This window comes from Bos taurus, chromosome 1, assembly GCF_002263795.3.
Source record: "Bos taurus isolate L1 Dominette 01449 registration number 42190680 breed Hereford chromosome 1, ARS-UCD2.0, whole genome shotgun sequence".
Lineage (NCBI taxonomy): Eukaryota > Metazoa > Chordata > Mammalia > Artiodactyla > Bovidae > Bos > Bos taurus.
In genome coordinates this window covers 70351493-70373368 of record NC_037328.1, presented here as the reverse complement: position 1 = coordinate 70373368, position 21876 = coordinate 70351493, and the positions used below count along the sequence as shown (strand labels likewise).

The following is a 21876-nucleotide window of genomic DNA, read 5'->3' as shown; positions in this document are numbered from 1 at the left end:
GAAGGAGGTAAGAAGAGAGGGAATATCACGTTTTGTAAATAGGAAAAAAAAAGTTCTTATGCAGAAGTTAATCAAATATTAAGAAGTTTTCCCATAGGGATGATTAGAAAGAAATCGAATCCCCCTATCAATTTCCAACGCAAGTGAATTAGAGAAAAATGCAGCCAAATAAGCAGAGGTACTTACCCCTCTTCCAAAGGAAGGTGAGGTTTTAAGGTAGCTAGTACCGTGAAAAATGTTTTGAGTGTGCCGGCTGAGAAGTGGTACAGAGACGGGGAACGTTAGCATATACTTTTATTAGTATGGTGACGCAAGGATTATCAGTGCAGGCTTTGCTTTGCGTCCAGACGTGGCGATTCCGCATGCTGCAGGTGGAGGAGCTGACCAGGGAGAGGGGAGCTGAGGCACAGTTCTGCAATCCACGCTCGTAGGGTCGGCCCTGCCTCTGCGGCTGCATTGCAGTGGGCTGTGAAAAGTTCGTGTGTACCAAAGCTTACGGGGCCTTTCTGTAGCAGAGGGGACTCGAAGGGCACGGAGGAACATGATCTCACTTTAGGCATGTGATTCTGAGGTGTTCACGGTCCAGCATAATTCCGGCAGAAAGGCGAACTGCTAAAACGGTGGCTCTCACTAGCAGCCAGAGCGGCGGGTGAAATGTTTTCTCCTGTCCAGCAAGGGGCGCTAGGACCCAGTCCCTGAAAGGGGGTGGGGCCACTCTCGCAGGCCGCTCGTCTCTATGGTCCCCACCTCCCCCGCCGTCAGACGCGCGTGGGGGGAGGAGGGGGGGGGGCGCGGACTCCGTCAGCACGCGTGCGCGCTCTCGCGGTGCGGATAGTCTGCGTGCGTGAGTGGGAGGTGGCAGGCCTCAGCCTCTGGCCTTCTCGTCTGACTGTTCCAGCTCGACGTCTCCAGCCATGAACCGGTTTAGTACCCGGTTAATGGGAGCCACCGCAACCCCGCCGCCTGCGCCGCCGAAAGCCCGCAGCAATGAAAACCTGGACAAAATTGATATGTCTTTGGGTGAGGAGCCGAGTCGGACCGAGTTGGAGTGGGAGGAGGTGTGGGTGGAACCAAATGCCGTGGTTTGTGGGGGAAGGGGCGGTTGGGTGCTGGAGTTTTCTTGCGGGTGGGCGGAACCAAGCGAGGGCCGGTGGGGACGTGGGGGCGGGGGAGAGCTCGCAGGTGTCGGGGTCAAGTCGGAGGGCCTCGGGGATCCCCTCGGCCGGACTGTATCTGAGGGGGCGGAGGGCGCTTTGGGTTGGGACTTTGGGGGGGGATCTAGGAGTGCGGACCCTCTTTCCTCTCGAAGGGCGCCACCACACGGGTGACCCCGGCTCTTTGTGAGGAAAACTCCGCGCGTTTCACCTCAGGCGTGTTCGGTGTGGGCGTTATCGAGGGAGCTAGGGCACGGATCGGACGGAGCCAGCCTTTCTAAGGAAAGCTTTTCGAGAGCCGGGCTGGTTCGGTTAAATCCGTGGTTCCAGGGAAGGGCTAGTTGGACGTTTTGCGCGCTTGGGCCTTGGCCTGTGCCTGGCGTCGCGCAGAAGCGTCAGGAAGCCCCTAGAGTTGGCCATTTCTGACGGGCAGCAGACGGCAAGGCCACCGCGGGGCGCTTGACAGAAAAGATACTTAGAAAGGACTTCATGGAATGGTGGTGTATTAGGTGCTGCCCAGAAAAGCACTTTCTCCTCATCCAGTCCTTCAAGTTAGCAAATTAGAACAAAACGAAGCGAAAAGCGAAGGATGGTTTATGTGGATTGATAGGAAGACAAGTAAAGCATAGGACCTAGAAGAGTTGGAGTGGTTTGGTGACAACTAGGTAAAAAGCAGGAAGATGGGCGATTCAGTTAAAAATTCAGACCCAGCACCACGGAGGCACTAGTCTGTTTGGCTTGGTTGGTTTAAAAGTAATGCTGTTTTTATCGGGATTTAGGTTATGACATTAGATATGGTTAGCTCTGGCTGAGGCCTACAAGTTTTCGGATATTTAAAAAGTTCTGGGGACATATAGAGGGGCTTCCCTGGTACCTCAACTGGTGAAGAATCCACCTGCAATGCAGGAGACCCCGGTTCGATTCCTGGGTCGGGAAGATTCCCTGGAGAAGGGATAGGCTACCCACTTCAGTATCATTGGGCTTCCTGGGTTTGATCCCTGGGTTGGGAAGATTCCCCTGGAGGAGGGCATGGCAACCCGTTCCAGTATTCTTGCCTGGAGAATCCTCATGGACAGAGGAGCTTGGCGGGATACTGTCCATGGGGTTGCAAAGAGTTGGACACGACTTAGCAGCTGACTAATAAGCACAGCACAGGGCATATAGAAGTGTAACTTTTCCAAGGATGATATTTTTCATTTTTGTTGTGTTTCTTTTTTTTTTTTTGCAAGATTTTTAGTCATTAAGAACTCTTGCTTTCTGTTGTTGCCATAAGTTAGAACCCAAGACATGAATTAAGCAGATCATCAGAAGATCATAGTTTTGCAAAGACATGAGGCATCTTTTGAACTAAGGCCAAGAAAAAGTATAGTAAATATTTATTGAGTGCTTACTACCTGCCAGGCACTGGACTAAGCATTTTTATATGTGTTAAATTATCCCAGTGATAACCCTATAAGGTATATAACTGCTTGTAAAGAGCATGGAATCTGGAATCCCAAACTGTCTCAGTTCAAATCCTGTCTCTGCCGCTTATTAGCCATTTGATCTTGGGCAAATTGCTTCTTAGTGCCTCATCTGTAAAAAGGTGAGGCCCTACCTCAGAGGGTTGCTGTAAGTGTTAAAAGAGTCAATAGGCATGGATAAACTGCTCAGAACTGTACCTGGTACACCGTAAGCACCATATTTACAAACACACACACACTGTATAAGCCATTGTTATTTCTGTTTTACAAAACCTGAGGCATAGAGAAATTAAGTAACGTTGCCCAAGTTGTACAGCAAGTTAATGATGGAATCAGTATTTCAGAGCACCATGATGTAGATGTAGAAAGTGTTAAACGTGTGTTTTCTAACCAATACATTTCTTAAGTTTCTGAGTTTTTTTGTATGCATTTTCCTTTGGTAATTAGGGTGTTCAAGTGAAGAAAACTGAGGGATAATTCTCTTTGAAGGTAGAGATGAAGTGCAGTAGATAGCTAAACTAGAACTTGGTCTCTCTATTCTCTTAAGAACATACAGCATTCTGTCAGGTGCCTTTTTTTTTTAAGTGAATTTCATGTAGGTGTGATGAAGAGACAGATATTTTAAGTAATTATTATGTTTTGTGAATATCCCACTTTATCCCTGATAAAATGAATATCCCATTTTATCAGGCTTGCATAGGTTTTAGAATTTAATTTTTTGTTTTATTTCTAACTGTGGCTCTTTCGGGTTTATGTGACTATTCATATAGAATTATCTACCAAGGTTATCAGTAGTTGACCTCATTGTGACTCAGTTTCTTAATTTGAAAATGGGGATTAAAATAGTTACTTCATGGAATTATTGTGAGAATTGAATGAATGCATGCTTTAAGAACCATCTTATTAGTACTCAGTTACTATCTCTCCTTGATTAGGAGAAAGCCATTTTCTTCTTTAGATTAGAAGACTCTTCTGTGTCATTGTAGCTCCATTTAACTTGAGGATTTAGGTAATAAAATGCTTAAATATAAAACATAATTTTATATTTGATATGCTTTGCTACTTTTAATTTTTAGTTTTACTCTGTAATGCCCTATTTTTAAATCAACCTAATTAGGCAGATTTATACTCTACTGTTTCTTGTTTTATGGTTTCCAGATCAAATTAATTTTGGAGGGGGAATACTCTCCTGAACTCTGAGATTTCAGACTTTTGGTGAAGACTAAGTAGCACCTTGTTAAAGGAACGTAGTGCTTCGAAAGTAGTGGCTTTCTAACTATATTTTCTTTCTGCTTACTGGGAATTTAACATGTTCATGCCTCTGGGATTTGTGAAATCTTTGTATTTTATAAAAACTGTTTTTGAGTCCCTTTAACTTTGATGAATTTTTTTGTAGCTGAAAGATTTATCTCTTCTTGAGGAGATTTGAATTATTTTATATGACTATTTGTTTGAATGTGATTTAAAGTCTTAAATGTGAAAGATGGGTGAGATAGAGGAGTGCTATATGAGAAAAGATCCCTGTATATCTGTCTTTGACTTTAGAAAAGACTATGGTCATATTGATACAGTTGTTAAATTATTTGTATTTAGAGCAGTTTGGAAAAAAATAACTGAAGTTTGTTAGTTTCATTAATTTTATTTAGAAGTGTTGACAGTGTTCAGTTTATTTGGTTTATATGCTGTAGTTTCAATTCAGAATTGGAGTTGGAACTTCAGAGAAATTGTTTGAATATTTTTAAATAGGTATTTTTTGTCTGCTAGTAATCTCCTTTTAACATATGTAAATAGGATCTGGAGTACATTTAGTTTCCTGATCTTCACATTGTTCTTTTTTGATATTAGAGCAGTGTGTTGTTTGTGAATTACCTTGGGACAGTTTGAAAGTGTTTTTGGAGATAATGAGACTTAGAACAGTGCAGAGGGAATTCCCTAGAGGTTCAGTGGTTAGGATTCCAAGCTTCCACTTGGGTCACGGTTTCCATCCCTAGTCCAGGAATTAGATCCCACAATCCCATGTGCCCCTTGGCATGACCAAAAAAAAAAAAGAGAGAACTGTGTAGAAAGAAAAATAGGTAACCCTGAATTGCTGTGCTAAACAAGCAAAGAACGAGTAGTGTTTTCTTTTTGTACTGTACAAAAAGTACTTGTTTACTTGTTTGGTACTTGTTTACTTATATGTCTTTTATGTTCATTATTTACATGTCTGTTTCGTTCACTAATTTTAAATTTATTGAGAGTAGTCATATTTTACTTTTGTTTGTTTCTATTACGGCACAGCCTGCCACATATATTCATTGCACCATAATATATACTCAGTAAAGATTTGCTAACTTGAGATGAACTTAGAAATTTGGTTTATAAATGATTTATTATTTGACTGCCAATGGTTTTATTGAAAGTTGGTCATCTTTAAAACTGAAGACTTCTGTGTTTATAGAAGATAAATACAGATAATTTTTGTAAACAGGTTTTGCTTATTTACATTCATTAGGAAAAGAAATACTGTGAATAATAGAAATTTGACTTCAGCTTTTCCTATGAAACTTTCCTTCACTGCTCCAAACATATTGGCTGATTTGAGCTTTTATGTTCGTAGGATTATTATCCTTTTAAGGAAGTGCTTCCAAAGTAGAAAAGAAGTTAGGGACATAGGAAATCTGTCAACTAGAAAATGAGACTGAGTAATTGAGTCATTAAGTTAAAATGAAGATAATCATCACATTTTGTCTATCACAGATGATATCATCAAGTTGAATCGAAAGGAAGGAAAGAAGCAGAATTTCCCGAGATTAAATAGAAGACTTCAGCAAAGTAGTGCCAGGCAATTCAGGATGAGAGTAAGATGGGGTATTCAACAGAATTCTGGTAAGTTTTGCAAGTAAGCTTTAATAAAATGCCAATTATTTATGGGTTCATAGTATACTATCTTTGATACATACTTAAAACATGGAGGAAATACATCAGTGATTTATGTTTTTCCTTCTCTCAGTGTTTTGTTTAATCTTACAATCTGGTAGCAATTCAGGTTTCCTTAAATAGGTGATTAACCGTGTGTCTTAAAAACATTAAGTCATTTTAAAGTAACCTCAGTATATAAAGTCTTTGTCATTTTTAGGGATATAGATTTGTAAAGGATCTTACATATCATAAAGTCTCAGTCTTCTTTGCAGTTAGATGTTAGTTTGTCTGATGGATGACTGTGTAACTCTAGCTTAAATACATTCAGTGGGAGAACGTACCACCTCACAAGATAACTTATTCCATTATTGGAGACACACCGTTTACTAGAAGATTCTCTTAATTTGAATTAAATCATGCCTTCCTGTTAATTCTATAGAGTTATAGGAAGCAAATTATCTTTCTTATATGAAAACCTTTTAAATACATGGAGACTGCTATTTTGCATAGAAAATTATTTCTACGTTACTTATCTTATGCAGGATCTTTAAGATTTGTTAAATTCTCCAAAGGTAACACAGAATTGAATGCTTTAGATGTGGTCTATTATTTTGGAACTCTACATATACAGTTATTTTTAGTAATCTAGAAGCTTATTTATTTATAACATCTTGTTCCAAAATGGACTTACGGTTGTAAGGGAATACTATTAATTATATGTGACTCATTAACTTTTTTAGCAGTTACATCAGCATTTCAGAATAAACATTTGTTCAGATTTTTAAAACTCAAGATCTTTTTTACACATGTGAAAAAATGTTTGATAAACTAATTCCTAAGGTGATTTTTGTCCTATATGTTAAAAAACATAACAAGTAATCTCCAGTAGATTGAACATAATTAATCCTACGTTTAACAGCTGATATGCCAACATATCCTCAACATATACCTATAACTAAAATTAGACTGTACAGAAAAATTTATTCTTCCCTAATAATTTTCTTGGATAGCTGGACTCAAGAGAATAAATCTTGTGACAGGTATTTAGCTATAGAAAATTAATATTTAATTCCAGTGATTTATATTTCAAGATTTCTTATGTTACTCAACATACCATATTTAAATATGATTTATATTAAAATAATTTTAGAGTTCATAGAAGCCAGAAATACATTTGTTTATGCTAATCATTTGTTAAATACCTGATAAATGCTCTGAACTGACCAGCTTGTTGGGGTTTGTAAAGATGCAGTCTTTTACTTCAGGGAACTTCAGGTGACAGATAAGGTGAAAAACACTTGAGTTGAGAAATATCATAAGAGAAATTCTGATAGTACTATAGGATTTTAGATAGGCATTTTGTGCTAAGATAATCGGTGGTAATTTAATCAATAAGGTGAAATAGGATCCTGTTCATGAAGGATCAGAAAAGCTTTCCTTTTACAGAGATTATGATCTCAGCGTTGAGCTAAAGATCTGCAAGTGCCTTAGGATCTTTTAAGATTGAATTTGCGCTTGTATATTCTTCACTTCCATGTGACAGGGCCTAAAATAGAACAGCTGCTCCTGTCACTGAATGTTCAGAGAGAGATGGGATTTTCTTAAGCTCTGATTGGTTTGGGTAAGTTCAAATTTCCACATTGTAATGTCAGTGAGAATGTTAGCTTGAGGTAACAGAATAAGCAGAGAGCCCTTAGCAAATAATCATTTATTTTTGATGACTGAACACATAAGAGAATAAAGTTTTCCCAATTCTATTCCTGAAATGTAATTTAGTCACTCAATGCATATTTGTACAAACAACCTAAATGTTCTTCAGGGATGGAATACTATGCAACAGCGATTATCAAAGTGTTGTCCAGAGATCCTAGGGAATCCTCAGGACTCAAGGGGTGTAAACAGTCAAAGTTATTTCTATAATAATAGTAAGACATTAATTGTTTCAGTCTTATTCTCTCATGAATGTACAGTGGACTTTTCCAAAATCTACACAGCATGTGATCAAACAGATTGGATGCAGAAACAGAAAATTTCCTATTAAGCCATACAGTAAAAAGATTTGCAAAAATGCAAATCAGTGCTTCTCTTTTTATTAAATATTTTTGTTTAGGAAAATAATAGTTGTTTTTCGTTAAAAAATGTTTTTTGCCCTACATTTAGTGAACTTTAAAATAGCATCGTTATTAAATGTTTTAGTTTTCATTTGTAGTATGGCTTGTTATTTTTAGTCCCTAAGAGTTTTGCAACTCCATGGACTATATCCCACCAAGCTCCTCTGTCCATGGGAGTTCCCAGGCGAGAATACTAGAGCCGTTTGCCATTTCCTTTTCCAGGCTATCTTCCAGACCCATGGATTGAGCCCTTATCTCCTGCATTGGCAGGCGGATTCTTTACCACTGAGCCAACAGCATACCACCCTTATAGTATGCTAAATATCGGTAAACATAAACTCATGAAAAGAAAAGCTCTTTGGGGTCCTCAGTAATTTTTTAAGAGTATGAAGAGGTCCTGAGACCAAAAAGGTTGAGAATGCTGTCTCTTTTAGATGCAGAAGAGGCAGGGAGAAGTTTGTGTGCTGATTTGAAAAGGAGCCAGTAATACGATTGCATACACTTTGTGATATGATATTTTCTAGAAAATCCCTCAAGTCTTCGTGTAAGTGATCTGACTGCAGAAATTAAGCAACTGGATGTGTCTGTGAAAGAAATTCATGAAGGAATTGGGCTGTAGATTCAAAAGAAAGATGAAAATTCCTATGTCTAGTTTTCATTCTCAACATTAGTTGAACCTGTGGAGCTTTATAAATTAGACTGATAGTCTGGCTGCACTCCATTGCTACTGAACCAGAATCTGCAGGAGTATGATCTGGGTATTTTTAAAGTTCCATATGTCCCTCCAACACATGACTAGTGTTCAACTGCTGCTCTGGTGAAGCTTAAAATGTGGAAGGATCTTCATAGAGGTAGTAGTTGAAGTAATGAGAATGAAGGTACTCTGGAAAGACAAGAGAACTTTCTAAAGGGGCTAAATGAGTGAAAACTGAGAAAAGACTATTGCATGAAACATGACAAGGAAAGGGTGAAAAATAGAACTGTTGCTAAAACTGAGATAGAGCTAGTGAAGTTTGTTCAAAGGTAGAAAAGGAAGGAGAAGAAAGGGATGATCTAGGCTTTTTAGAAGGTAAAGGAGAAGCTGTTGATAAATAAGAGATTGTAGAAAGAAAGGGTGATGAGAATGGGAACAGTAACTATAATAGAAAGCACCTAGAAATAGAATTTCCTTTTATTTGTGTGTTTTTTTAAATTTTATTGAAGTATAGTTGATTTACAATGTTGTGTTAATTTCTTCTGTACAGCAAAGTGACTCAGTGATATATATATATATGTGTGTGTGTGTGTGTGTGTGTATAGTTTTTCATATTCTTTTCTATTATGGCTTACCCCGGATATTGAATATAGTTCCCTGTGCTATATAGTAGTGTACCTTGTTGTTTATCCATCCTATATATACTAGTTTGTATTTACTAATCCCAAATTCCCAATCCTTCCCTCTCCACCTCTTTTTATTCTTGTTGATGAGATTTTTTTTCATGAGTCTTTCTCATCTAAGCCTCAAACTTTGGTATAATAATGGATTCCTGCTCTCTTTAAACTTTCTCTTTGTTCTACTAATTCACTCATTCTTTTGGAATACATTCAGATTTCCTTGTTCCTCTCCCAGTCCCTTATCATGTTATGTTTTAATATTGCAATAGCATCCAGAATGGTTTCACTGTCTTCTGTCTTCCATTCAGTATAAGATACTGCTTCAAAACTGATATAATCTAATCATGAATTCCATGACCCCCTCAATTCCTATTCAAGTATAGTCTTTATCCCCACTTAGAGCCCTCTTATTTGTGCCTGCCACATCCATTCACTTTCTGTCCTTTTCTCTAGACTCTCAGTACACTGTGCTTGCCTATGTCTTTGAATTGTACTTGTCACTGTTTGCCTTATTCCTTATTCACATCGTTTGTGTTTTGTAGCTAGCTCAGAGCCTGCCTTTTCTGTCATAGCTGTTTTTTTTCTCTTTGGAAATGTACCAGATTATATTCTGCCTTTTATTATTCTTTAATCGTTTGGAAAAGTGTTCAATTTTTCGAGCCACAGAAACTTGCACTTAGGTCATGGCTCTGCCATTTTCTAACTATGACCTCTGGGTAGTCACTATTCTTTGCCTCATTTTACTTGCAAAATTGAGATGTTAGCATCAGCTTCATCAAGTTCTCATTTAAAGTACTCAGAACAGTGCCTAGCACAGTAGTAGATCCTTCATTATTTAATACAAATAAAAATAGCAAGTTGTTACAGATTTAATTTGAACTAGAGGCTTTCCCATCATGCTTGATTTTCATTTGGTTGCAATTCTAGAAGGAAATCACACGAAGAGTAGCAACAATTTGATCCTAATATTTTAAAAAGTTATATCTCTATTGTTTTTTTGATGATTATAAAACTAATAAGATCATTACTTTTAGTCCTAAGGCAGAGCACCCAAAAAAGGAACAAATCTACATGAATTCCCTACCATACAGAGTTGCCATGCAGATAGAATTCACTGGGAAGTGATCTGTAGGGATGCTGCTGCTGCTGCTAAGTCGCTTCAGTCGTGTCCGACTCTCTACGACCCCATAGACGGCAGCCCACCAGGCTCTCACGTCCCTGGGATTCTCCAGGCAAGAATACTGGAGTGGCTTGCCATTTCCTTCTCTAGTGCATGAAAGTGAAAAGTGAAAATGAAGTCACTCAGTTGTGTCCAACTCTTAGCGACCCCATGGAATGCAGCCTACCAGGCTCCTCAGTCCATGGGAGTTTCCAGGCAAGAGTACTGGAGTAGGGTGCCATTGCCTTCTCCCACTGTAGGGATGAGGGGGCTTTAATTTACTGGAGGATGAGCAGGGTCAGAATTAGAGTGATACCTAGGACTAGATCTAGATAGATACCTTGGGCCTAAAATTTAAGGTGTCATTCATTCTCAAATTTTGTGCCTTAGGCGCCTCTCTTACCTCACCAGAGTCTTAGCTTGAGGGGAGGGGATAATGATTGCCATTGACTGTCCTATGCCACAGAAACAAACCTTGAGTTGCACACTAGAACTTGAAAGAAAAGCTTCTAGAGTCCCTGCAGCTCCCTCTGCTGACAAAGCCTAATATTAAGCCAACTGGTAAGAGACATGTTCCAGTAACAGAAGTGGGGCAGTAAAGGCAATGAATTCATAAATGGTTCAACCATCATAACAGGTTTTTTCTAACTGCCTTGTTGAATTCTGGTCTCAAAATTGGTACACCACAAAAAAGCATTATGGAATTATATATTTGAGAATGACATATACATGATTATGACTTAGATTCATCACACACATTAGTCCTGAGAAATCCTACAGTAAACTATTTTATTTAGTTTGACTGTGAAGCAAGTTGTTAGACCTGTTACCACATTGAAGGTGTATAGTATTACACAGGATTCCATTCTAAAGACATTCCCCCACAAATTAAAATTAAGAATAGCCAGTATCACAATTGTTACTTAGCATAGTCCTCTGGAATTTCTGGCCATTGCATTAAGAAGTAAAAGAATTCGAGGTGTAATTATTGGAAGGAAGAAGATAGTATTATTTGTGAGTAATATGATTGTCACTCAGAAATCCCAAGAAAATAATTTGAAAAACTATTAGAACTAATAAGTGAATTCAGTGAGATAGCTGATTAGAAGCTATTGAAAGCTCAATAGCTTTCTATAATCCCAGGAATGACAATATGAAAATTATTAATAGGGATCTTTTTTGAGATTAATAACATATGAAATACCTTTAATAAATTTAATGAGAACTGTACAGGACCTATGGGGGAAAAACCTTGAAACTTTACTGTGCCAATTTAGTGACCAAAGAAGACTTGAATGAGTGGAAAGACAGCACATTCCTGGATATTGTAAAGATATCAATCCTTGAAAAATTAATTATAAATTTAAAGTAATTCTTAGAGCATCAAAGAAAATTAGAACTTGATCCTGAAAGACTGATTATGAACATGGCAGTTTGGGAATGAAAGATAAAAAAAAAAAAAAAAAACACATGGAAAGTGTTCATTATTGCTAGTAAACTACCAAATGTGATGAGATTTTTTTTTTACTTTCAAACATAAAGTGATAAAGATTAAAAAGAATAATAGTCAAAGTAGTCAATGATGTGGAAAAATGGGCACCCTTATGTTCCTGGAAATATACATAAATACAGTCATTCTGGAGGAGATTTTTTACCAAAAGAATCAAAATCCTTAAGAATTTGCTTTACTCTTTGATACAGCATTTTGACCTTGGGAAATTTATATATTGAAGAAATGATCATGGCTGTGTATAAAAATGTGTTATCTATAGTGTTATTGTAATCTTTATGGTAGAGTAATGGTAGAAGTAACTGAAATGGTTTAGTGTGAATATTAAAGACATTAGAATTAAGGATGGCCAATATCACAGTTGTTACCTAGTGTAGTTCACAATATTCACAATACAGTGTTAACATAGACTACAAAGTAGTATTTTGAGTGTGAAATATGCTTGCTGGAAGATTGACTTGGCCTGCTTTCTCAGCCCACAGTACTACAAAATTGTAAATTACCTCATGTGATACAGTCTTTTGTGTTGCTTAAAAACAGTTGATTCTAAAAGTGTTAACTTGAAATATATGTGTATAAGTAAAATACTAGAAAAATGTAAAATGTTAGTAGTTGTTATCTCTAAGTGGTGACCTAATAATGGTGGTGACTTTTATATTCTTATTTATACTTTATATATTTTTAAGATTTATGCAGTTGAACATGTTTACTTTTCCATAATTAGAAAATGAATGTTTAAATAGATAAGACATATAATGGAAGAGTGAAGTAAGTAATGTCATGTGCCGCAGAGATTAAAATATTCATTGGAGTTTACTGCAGACTTTAGCAAAACCAGTTGGAATACAGTAAGACTGAAAACAAAGAACCCAGATTGCAGCATAGTAAGTAAATAGGAGATAATGATTCCACTCTAAATCAGTTGCCACCAAACAAATAAAGTGTGAGGCACCTGTTAATAATGTATTTTATCTAACCCAATACATCTGAGATATCTTTATAATGTATGATTAATATGAAATTATTAATGAAATATATTTTCTTTTGTTACATCGCAATTCAGATTAGTCATATTTCAAGTACTCAATAAGCATATGTGATTAGCAGCTGCACAGGGAAAGTTGAGACTGTTCTCTTTGTTGAGAGTAATTCTGAAGAGAAGATAGCTAGGAGGAAATGTGAGAATCCTCTAGTCCTTTGCAGTCCATTACCAGTAGCAGAACCCTTTTCAGTGCAGCTTATACAATATAGTAAAAGAAGTATTATATAATAATAAGTGAAAAACTCTCATGTCCTCCACCCTGCTTAAGAAAGACAGTATCCTATTGATTCTGAGATTGTTTTTTCCTCTTCTCCTTACAGGTTTTGGTAAGAATAGTCTGAGCCGTAGAGGAAGAGTGATGCCTGGGAAGAGACGTCCTTATGGAGTTATCACTGGCCTTGCAGCTAGGAAAGCAACTGGAATTCGAAAAGGAATTAGTCCTATGAATCGACCACCTCTAAGTGACAAGGTAGGATGATAGTTAATCCTGAATCAGAAACTCTGGGACAGATGAATCTGTATTCAAAACAGAAATAAGACTCACAGACATAGAAAATAAACTTTCAGTTACCAAAGGGAATGAGGGGAGGAGGGATGAATTAGGAGTATGGGATTAACAGATACAAGCTACTATACATAAAATGGATAAGCAACAAGGATTTACTGTATATCACAGGAAACTATATTCAGTATCTTATAATAACCTATAATAAAAAATAATCTGAAAAAGATATATATTTACAACTGAATTACTTTGCTGTACACCTGAAACTAATGCAATATGTAAATCAACTATATTTCAACTAAGGAAAAAAAATAAAATTTTATTTGTACTAGTATTTTTGTGAATGAGCTTGAGAGAACATTTTATTTGAATATTTTGGTTTTTTAATGTAGTACTTTAGGGCTTATATAAAAAATTTAATAATTAAATAAAAATGATTGTCATTCATGAAGAATACCTAAACTTCCACATTATCAAATATAAACTTTTTTTTTAATAGGTTCTTAATTTTGCTTGTACATGTGCCCCCGTGTGTGTGTATACAGTTTTTAACAGATGTGTGTCTGCAGTTTTTAATAGGTTATTGATGTATAATTTTATACTATAAAATTCATTTAAGTGTACAGTTCAGTGAATTTTAGAAAATTTAGAGTTGAACAATCATCACAATAATTAATTTTAGAAAAACATTTCTATCACTCTAAAGAGAAATCTCATGTCCATTCACAGTCATACCCCATCATATGCCCCCAAGCAACCACTAATCTACTTGCTGTAAATATATTATAAATTTGTCTTTCCCACGCATTTCATATACAGGCATACCTTGTTTTATTACACTTCACTTTATTATGCTTCACAGATACTGCGTTTTTTACAAATTGAAGATTTGTGGCAACCCTGCATTGAGCATGTCTGTTGGTGCCTTATTTTCAACAGCCTTTGCTCAGTTTCTGTCTCTGTGTTACATTTTGGTAATCCTCACAATATTTTAAACTCTTTCATCATTGTATTTGTTATGGTGATCCATAATCTTTGATGGTACTATTGAAAAAAGATCAAAACTCACAGAAGACTGAGATGATGGTTAGCATTTTTTTAGCAATAAAGTATTTTTAAAGTAAGGTATGTACATTCTTTTTTTAGGCATAATACTGTGGCACACTTAAAGACTACATTATAGTGTAAATATAATTTTTTATATGTACTGGGAAACCAAAAATTCTTGTGACTGAGTTTTTTGTGGTATTTATTTTACTGCAGTGGTCTGGAACCAAATCCCCAGTAACTCCAAGGTATCCCTGTAAATGGAATCATACAGTAGTATATGGGCTGGCAGTTAGCTGTATACTTTTGAGGTTTATCATGTTGTAGCAAGTCTCAGTACTTCATCTCTTTTTATTGTTGAATAATATTCCATTATATGGATATACTATATTTTGTGTATCCATTCACCAGTTGATGGACAACATTTTCATTGTTTTCACTTTTTTGGGTATTGTAAATACTGTTGCTTACATCCCTGTAAGTCTGTAGGGACACAGGTTTTCATTTCTCTTGGGTGGATAACTGTTTCCTCTAGTTTATATTTTTAATTAGAGTTATATTTATTTACCCACTGTAAATTAACTACTTTTCAAATCTTAATTGACTTTTTATTTACATCTCAATGGAGTAAATTTCGAATTGGCTAAATAAAGCACTACTTAAAATAGTTTCACACATGGTTTTTCTTTAATTTCTTATGTTTAGTAAGTCTGAACCACCAAGGAATGTAATGTTCTACTCTTCTATTTTTTAACCTGTCTGGTTTCTCTGATTATGAAAGTAAGACATTTTAATTGAAAAATTCAGGACATGAATCATTTCTTAAAATATCTTTAAGAATGTATTCTGGTTAACCACAACTCTCTTTACACCTTAACTTTTCAGTTCTGCTATCACCAACAGCTGTCTCTAAAACTTCATCACAGAACTTGCTCCAGTAAAAATTTTAGATTGCAACATATGGTATAGTCTTTTGAGTTGTTTAAAAATAGTGAAAATTGAAAGTGTTAAATTATAGAATACTTACAAGCTCTATAAATTATAGAATAATGTACTGAATGGTAAGATGTTTTTATTCAAAGACTGAATGATTTTAGAAAAGGTATGGTTTGAAATTTTCTGGTACTTAAGAACCTTTCTCTCAACCTGAATGTAGATTAATATCTGAAAAGGAATGACTATGGTACTTGTGAAGCAGATCATTTTCTAGCAATTTACGAAATTTCTTTTTACATATAAATAACTTATACCATCCTTTTATATTCATTAAATGAATTACCCAAATACTTTAATATACTTAGAAATTTTATACCTTAAAAAAAATTCCTGACCGTAATTAGACATTTTGTTCCTTTATCTCTTCCTTTCCACAGTTTATATGAAATAATAAGATTTTATTTCAATAAAAATTACATTTTCTTACAGATGAAGTGAAATACTAAGTGGGATGTGCTATGACTAGCAAATGACTGTGCTAGGAGGGGAATGAACATCTCTAAGAATGAATTTTTTTCTTTTATTTAGAGAAAGCTTAAAGTATCTGCCAAGTGAAAGTTCTTAAGGAATTTTTTGACTGGAATATATTACCTTGTCAGTGTCAGTTCTATAACATTTTCCTTTTAGATTCACAATTTCCTAAAACTGAGGGTATGTTATGTTTTGTAGAACTTTTAACTGGACTGTAATAGCACTAAACTATTTAGTACTTCTGTAAACTTAAAAAAATAACTGCATAAATAGCAGTTATATTCTGCTAATGGGTAGTTTTGATCATTTGTCTGATTTTGATAGTTTATTAATACCTTATCTTCATACTGTGGAATTCAACAGTAAAATAGGAATAAATGTTAATGTGCAAGACAGTGTGGATACATCTCAAAACATCGTGCTGAGCAGAAGAATTCAAACACAAAATACTATGTACTATGATCCTGTTTCTTTGAAATTGTATAAAAGGCTGAACTAACTATAGTGACAGATCAGGCATTGCCTGGGGTTAGAGTCATGTGAGGGAAGGAAATTGCAGGGGGCATAAGGAAACATTTAAGGTTAAAGGTACTGTTTTATATCTTGGTTATGATGTGTTACATGACTACATGTAGTTACCCAAATTCATCAAACTGTACACTTAAAATTTTATTACTTTTAATACTTAAGTAATAAAATACTACTTTAATAGAAAAACATTCAAATAGACTACCTTAATTTCTTTCCCTCAAGGAATAATTTTTGATATCAAAATTCTGTAGGGAAAACTTACTGCTAAATATTCTTTGTAAACACTTTTGTACACATATACAAACCTTAGATTCATGAACACAAATTTCCCAATACATTATTGGACTATTGACAGTTCTTGACCATGTATCATCATTTAATTCATGTTGACTGAATACTCAGTATGTCCTAGATGCAAGGGATTCTGTATTAAAATCCCTGTCCTCATGGAGAACTCAAATAAATATTAAATAATTTATCACACAGATAACTAAATGATTATCATATGGCAGGTATTTTGAAGGAAAATGACATGTGACAGTAACATTATAGAAGGAACTTTTACATTTACCTATAAAACGGTCTTTGGTATTTGTATTAAAGACAAAATATTAAGCTCAGAATGGGCTATCATTAGTCTGATTTCATAGCATTTCTTCTGTATGGTTGATATTCTTTATTCCTGCTTTTACATTTACTTTTTCTCTAAATGTTCATGAAAATGAAGATTATTGTAATTTTTAATCTGTATCTTTGGGATACTTCTCATATTTTTAAAATACAAGGGAATCTACATTAAGTAAAATATACAGTTCATATTGTCAAAGACTTTTGAAAAGCCTTCATGGAAAATATGGAAACCTGAATTAGGCTTTAATGATGGACTGAATTTATGTGGAGAGAGAAAAAGTGGACATTTCATGTGCTAATATTCTATGACATTGAATTTTTTAAATTTCTATATTTCTACTCAGGTTTCTTTGCTATCACAACCTCCCTTTTTTTCTTCTCACACATTTGTTTTGGAAATTAGCTCTCTCTGTTTTTTAAAACTATTTGTATTGATATATAGTTAATTTATAATGTATTAATTTCAGGTGTAGCAAGTGATTCAGATATATGTTTTCAGATTATTTTTCACTATAGGTTATTACAAGATATTGACTATAATTCCCTGTGCCATACAGTAGATCCATGTTTCTTATCTTTTTTATATATCATAGTGTATATATATTAATCCCAAACTCTTCATTTATCTCTCTTCCCCTTACTTGCTATCCATTTGATAACCATAAGTTTGTTTTCTATGTCTGTGAGCCCATTTCTGTTCTGTAAATAAGTTCATATATATCATTTTTTTATATTCCACATATAAATGATACCATATATTTGTCTTTCTCTGATTTATATCACATAATATGTTTTAAATCTTTCAAGGATTCTAAATTGTTGATTTTATTTAGCATGGAATGCAGTATTTGTATTTGGCCTATGTCCACCTTTAAACCTACATTCCACACCATTACCTTCACCCCCTCCTCTCCGCCATAAACATACCTCAACATTCCAAGAATCTAAAGCCATAGTTTCCTCTTTCATATCTCTTTCTCTTTGTGCATATGCAAATCTGTCTCTGTTATAATGTTATTACCGTACTTCCCATATCCTATTACATAACTTACCACAGTATATTATAATTATCCATTAATATGCATCTGTCTGTTAGACTGGATTACTTGAAGATGAGGACTATACTTAGATATCTTTGTATATCTGACTAATATACCTGTCCCATTATAGATACCTGATAGATATTTGTTGAATGCCCTCAAGAGACAGAGCTGCTCTAAACATTTTGTAACGTGTCAAATTCTTTATATAATGGAATTCTCAACTTGAGTTTAAGCTGTGCCCACTGCAGGATTTCAGTCTTTAGTTGTTAAGATAGATTTCAGAGAAGCCTATTGGCAAGGGGTCTAAGAGCCTCTTGTGAAACAGCTCAAGTTATGCCACTGCTGAGTCTGAGACATGTCTGGAAATTAACCAGTCTTTTTAAACTTGGTGGATGCCCTGACAGGTGACTGTTTGCAGGGGTCCTGGGAGGGAGCTAATTAAAAGGAAGACTGACTCTAAATGCTGGAGGGAAAGAGTGATTGTGAGCACACTGTAATACACTTTGTTCCCACAAAAGTCTTTAGACATCTCATAGAAACAAATAGACACCAAACAAAGCTTAACACAAATTCACTGAAAACACTAGAATCATAGAAGCACAAGCCACACTGCTTAGGACCCTCTAAGAGAGCAAGAGACAAAGGAGAGATAACATATCTCTTCTACTTCTCCTCTGACTTAAAGATCAACTTTAGTCCATTCAAAGTCAAGGAAACCATCAGAGATTGCTTGGCTAGCACGATGGCGCTGCACCTGCATCAGGAATTTGGCTCTCTTACACCTTCACTTGACATCAAAATCATATTATATGAAAGATTCCCAGATTTTCATTTCAGGCTCTCTCGATTCTTCTCTTGAGCTCCAAAGCCGTGTTTCCTCATCACCTGTGTATCCCTCAGAGTATCTCAAACTGAACATAACCAAAATAGAAAAAATTCCTTCTTCTGTTTGAATTCTTCTTTAGTTGCAAGTATTTTAAGTATAATGTGGTTATCTTTTTGGTCACTTAGACTGGAAATATTCAAGTTGTTTTAGCTTCTCTGTCTCTCTAATCTGTACATCTTAAGTAGTGGTCAGTCCCTGTCCATTCTGCTTCAGAAATGTTTATATGGTAGGTTATAGAGCATGAAGCCATCTAATTAACATAGTTTCTTGCTTTCTAAAAGAATATAGAACGATATTTTCCAGCATTAAAAAGGAAGGCAAACCTTCTGAGACAAAATGAAGTGCAGAGAAAACCAGTTGCAGCTCTCAAGAGACCTAACCAGTTAAATAGAAAGTAAGTACTCAAATATAAGACAGTATTATGTTATCCTTCATAAATAAAGATGGACTTCTTATACTGAGAGTTCAAATCAATGAATTTGCGGTGATGTTGTAGTTGTCTGGTCATTTTTGAGACAGGTCATTTGGGATGTCTGTTTGAACACTCAGTATGGAAGCATTTAGTTACAGCTTCCTTATTTTTTAGAACCAGTGTTGTTGATGAATTTAATTATAGACTTCTTAAGAAAAACATCACTCTGTTTCTTTGTTTCTCTTGACATATAGAAAAAGACTGAAAAAGGTGATTGTTTTGGTAAAAACACCTCAGCCAGAATTATTCAAAATTCTGAAAGCTGAATTTGTTACATACTCTCAGTGGCTCTTAACAGAATAGTGTATGTTATTTGTGGGAAAAGCAAACCTGAAAGGATTTTTCATGAATACTTCTTAAGCTTAAATTATTTATTTGTCTATGTCCAGTCTTAGTTGTAGCATGCGGGATCATTCATTGATTGTAGTGCGTGGGCTTCTCTCTAGTTGTGGCATGTGGGTTCAATAAGTGTGGTGCACAGGCTTAGTTACCCAGGAGTATGTGGATCTTAGTTTCCTGATCAGGGATTGAACCTGTGTGCCCTGCATTGAAAGGTGGATTCTCAACTGCTGGACCACCAGGGAAGTCCCTAGCTGAAATTATTTTGGTATTAAATTAAAAAGGGTATGTCCTGTGATTCCACTCTTGCAAGGTCCCCAGAGCAATCAGATTCACAGAGACAGGCAGCGGAGGGGTGGGGGCTGGGGGCTGGGCGGAGGTGGGCAGTGAGTTGGAAGGGGAACAGGTTTAGTCTGTGAAGGTGAATGTTTCTGGAAATGGTGGTGGTGGTGGTACGACGTGAATGCATTGAATGCCACTGAACTGGCCGAAGCGGTAAACTTCACATGTATTTTACCAATTAAGGATATTTAAAATGTTAAAAAGACCATTGTTTAAAATGTGACCTACTATTATAGTACTTCTGCTTTATTGACTATGCCAAAGCCTTTGACTGTGTGGATCACAACAAACTGTGGAGAATTCTTAAATAGATGGGAATACCACACCACGTGACCTGCCTCCTGAGAAATCTATATATGCAGGTCAAGAAGCAACAATTAGAACTGGACATGGAACGGCAAACTGGTTCCAAATCAGGAAAGGAGTATGTCAAGGCTGTGTATTGTCACCCTGTTTAACTTATATGCTGAGTACATAATGCAAAATGCCAGGCTGGATGAAGCACAAGCTGGAATCAAGATTGCTGGGAGAAATATCAATAACCTCAGATATGCAGATGACACCACCCTTATGGCAGAAAGCGAAGAAGAACTAAAGAGCCTCTTGATGAAAGTACAAGGAGAGTGAAAAAGTTGGCTTAAAACTCAACATTCAGAAAACTAAGATCATAGCATCTGGTCCCATCACTTCATGGCAAATAGACAAGGGAACAATGGAAACAGTGACAGACTTTATTTTGGGGGGCTCCAAAATCACTGGAAATTGTGACTGCAGCTGTGAAATTAAAAGACACTTGCTCCTTGGAAGAAAAGTTATGACCAACCTAGACAGCATATTCAAAAGCAGAGACATTACTTTGCCAACAAAGTTCCATCTAGTCAAAGCTGTGGTTTTACAAGTAGTCATGTATGGATGTGAGAGTTGGACTATAAAGAAAGCTGAGTGCAAAAGAATTGATGCTTTTGAAGTGTGGTGTTGGAGAAGACTCTTGAGAGTCCCTTGGACTGCAAGGAGATCCAACCAGTCCATCCTAAAGGAAATCAGTCCTAAATATTCATTGGAAGGACTGATGCTGAGGCTGAAACTCCAATACTTTGGCCACCTGATGGGAAGAATTGATTCATTTGAAAAGACCCTGATGTTGGGAAAGATTGAAGGCAGGAGGAGAAGGGATCGACAGAGGATGAGATGGTCGGATGGCATCACCAACTTGATGGACATGATTTTGAGTAAACTCCGGGATGGACAGGGTGATGGTGATGGACAGGGAAGCCTGGTGTTCTGCAGTCCATGGGGTCGCAAAGAGTTAGACATGACTGAGCGATTGAACTGAACTGAACTGATTATGGTACTCTGTTCTCTGTAAGGATAAAGTAGAAGTTGACAAGCTGTGAAGTTTTATTATTTCAGTTTCAAATACCATTTATTCATCTCTTATAAAAGACAATTCAAAGGAAAAAAAAAAAACCCTGAAATGAAGTTTTTGTATATGTGGAATGGCTATAATTGTAACTTTACTCAACTATCATCTCTTTGTTTTGAGAATCAATTGGGAGTACTTTTTTTTTGGAAAAGAGGAACTTCTCAAAAATTTGTCAATTACCTGAGCCATTAATGAGTCCTTGTTAATTGAGATGGCCAGGGAAATTATGCATTTGAGCCTCTATAAGGTTGGAGGTAAGATGAGGTGACATGTTAAACATTTATTTATAGAAATAAGCAGATAAGTATGAAAAGTTGTCTTTTACCAACTTGCTATAGAAATTAGAAATTGGTGAAAGTAAAGTCAAACATAATTAAGGTTACAGTATTCTATGCAGGAGAGAGCAAACAGTGGAACAGTATGAGTTTTGTGTGATTTATATTAATATAATACGTATTATGAGTGAAGGAGAGCAAT

At 36.0% G+C, this 21876-nt stretch overlaps 1 protein-coding gene and 1 long non-coding RNA gene across 2 annotated transcripts in view; one reads left to right on the top strand and one right to left on the bottom strand.

Annotated features, from left to right (window-relative positions):
- Window positions 1–277: 277 nt before the first annotated feature.
- LOC132345645 (uncharacterized) lies at window positions 278–736 on the bottom strand. Its single transcript, XR_009495058.1, has 2 exons — window positions 552–736; window positions 278–466 (listed from the first exon to the last, which is right to left on the bottom strand). It is a non-coding gene; the product is annotated as an uncharacterized lncRNA (long non-coding RNA).
- An 88-nt stretch (window positions 737–824) lies between these two features.
- The window catches only part of FYTTD1 (forty-two-three domain containing 1), a 31979-nt gene continuing 10927 nt past the window's right edge, over window positions 825–21876 (top strand). The window contains exons 1-4 of the mRNA NM_001001137.2: window positions 825–1020; window positions 5357–5485; window positions 13035–13183; window positions 19105–19217. Of these exons, the coding sequence (NP_001001137.2) occupies window positions 915–1020; window positions 5357–5485; window positions 13035–13183; window positions 19105–19217 (497 nt within the window). The 5' untranslated portion in view covers window positions 825–914. The remainder of the gene's footprint in view (window positions 1021–5356; window positions 5486–13034; window positions 13184–19104; window positions 19218–21876) is intronic.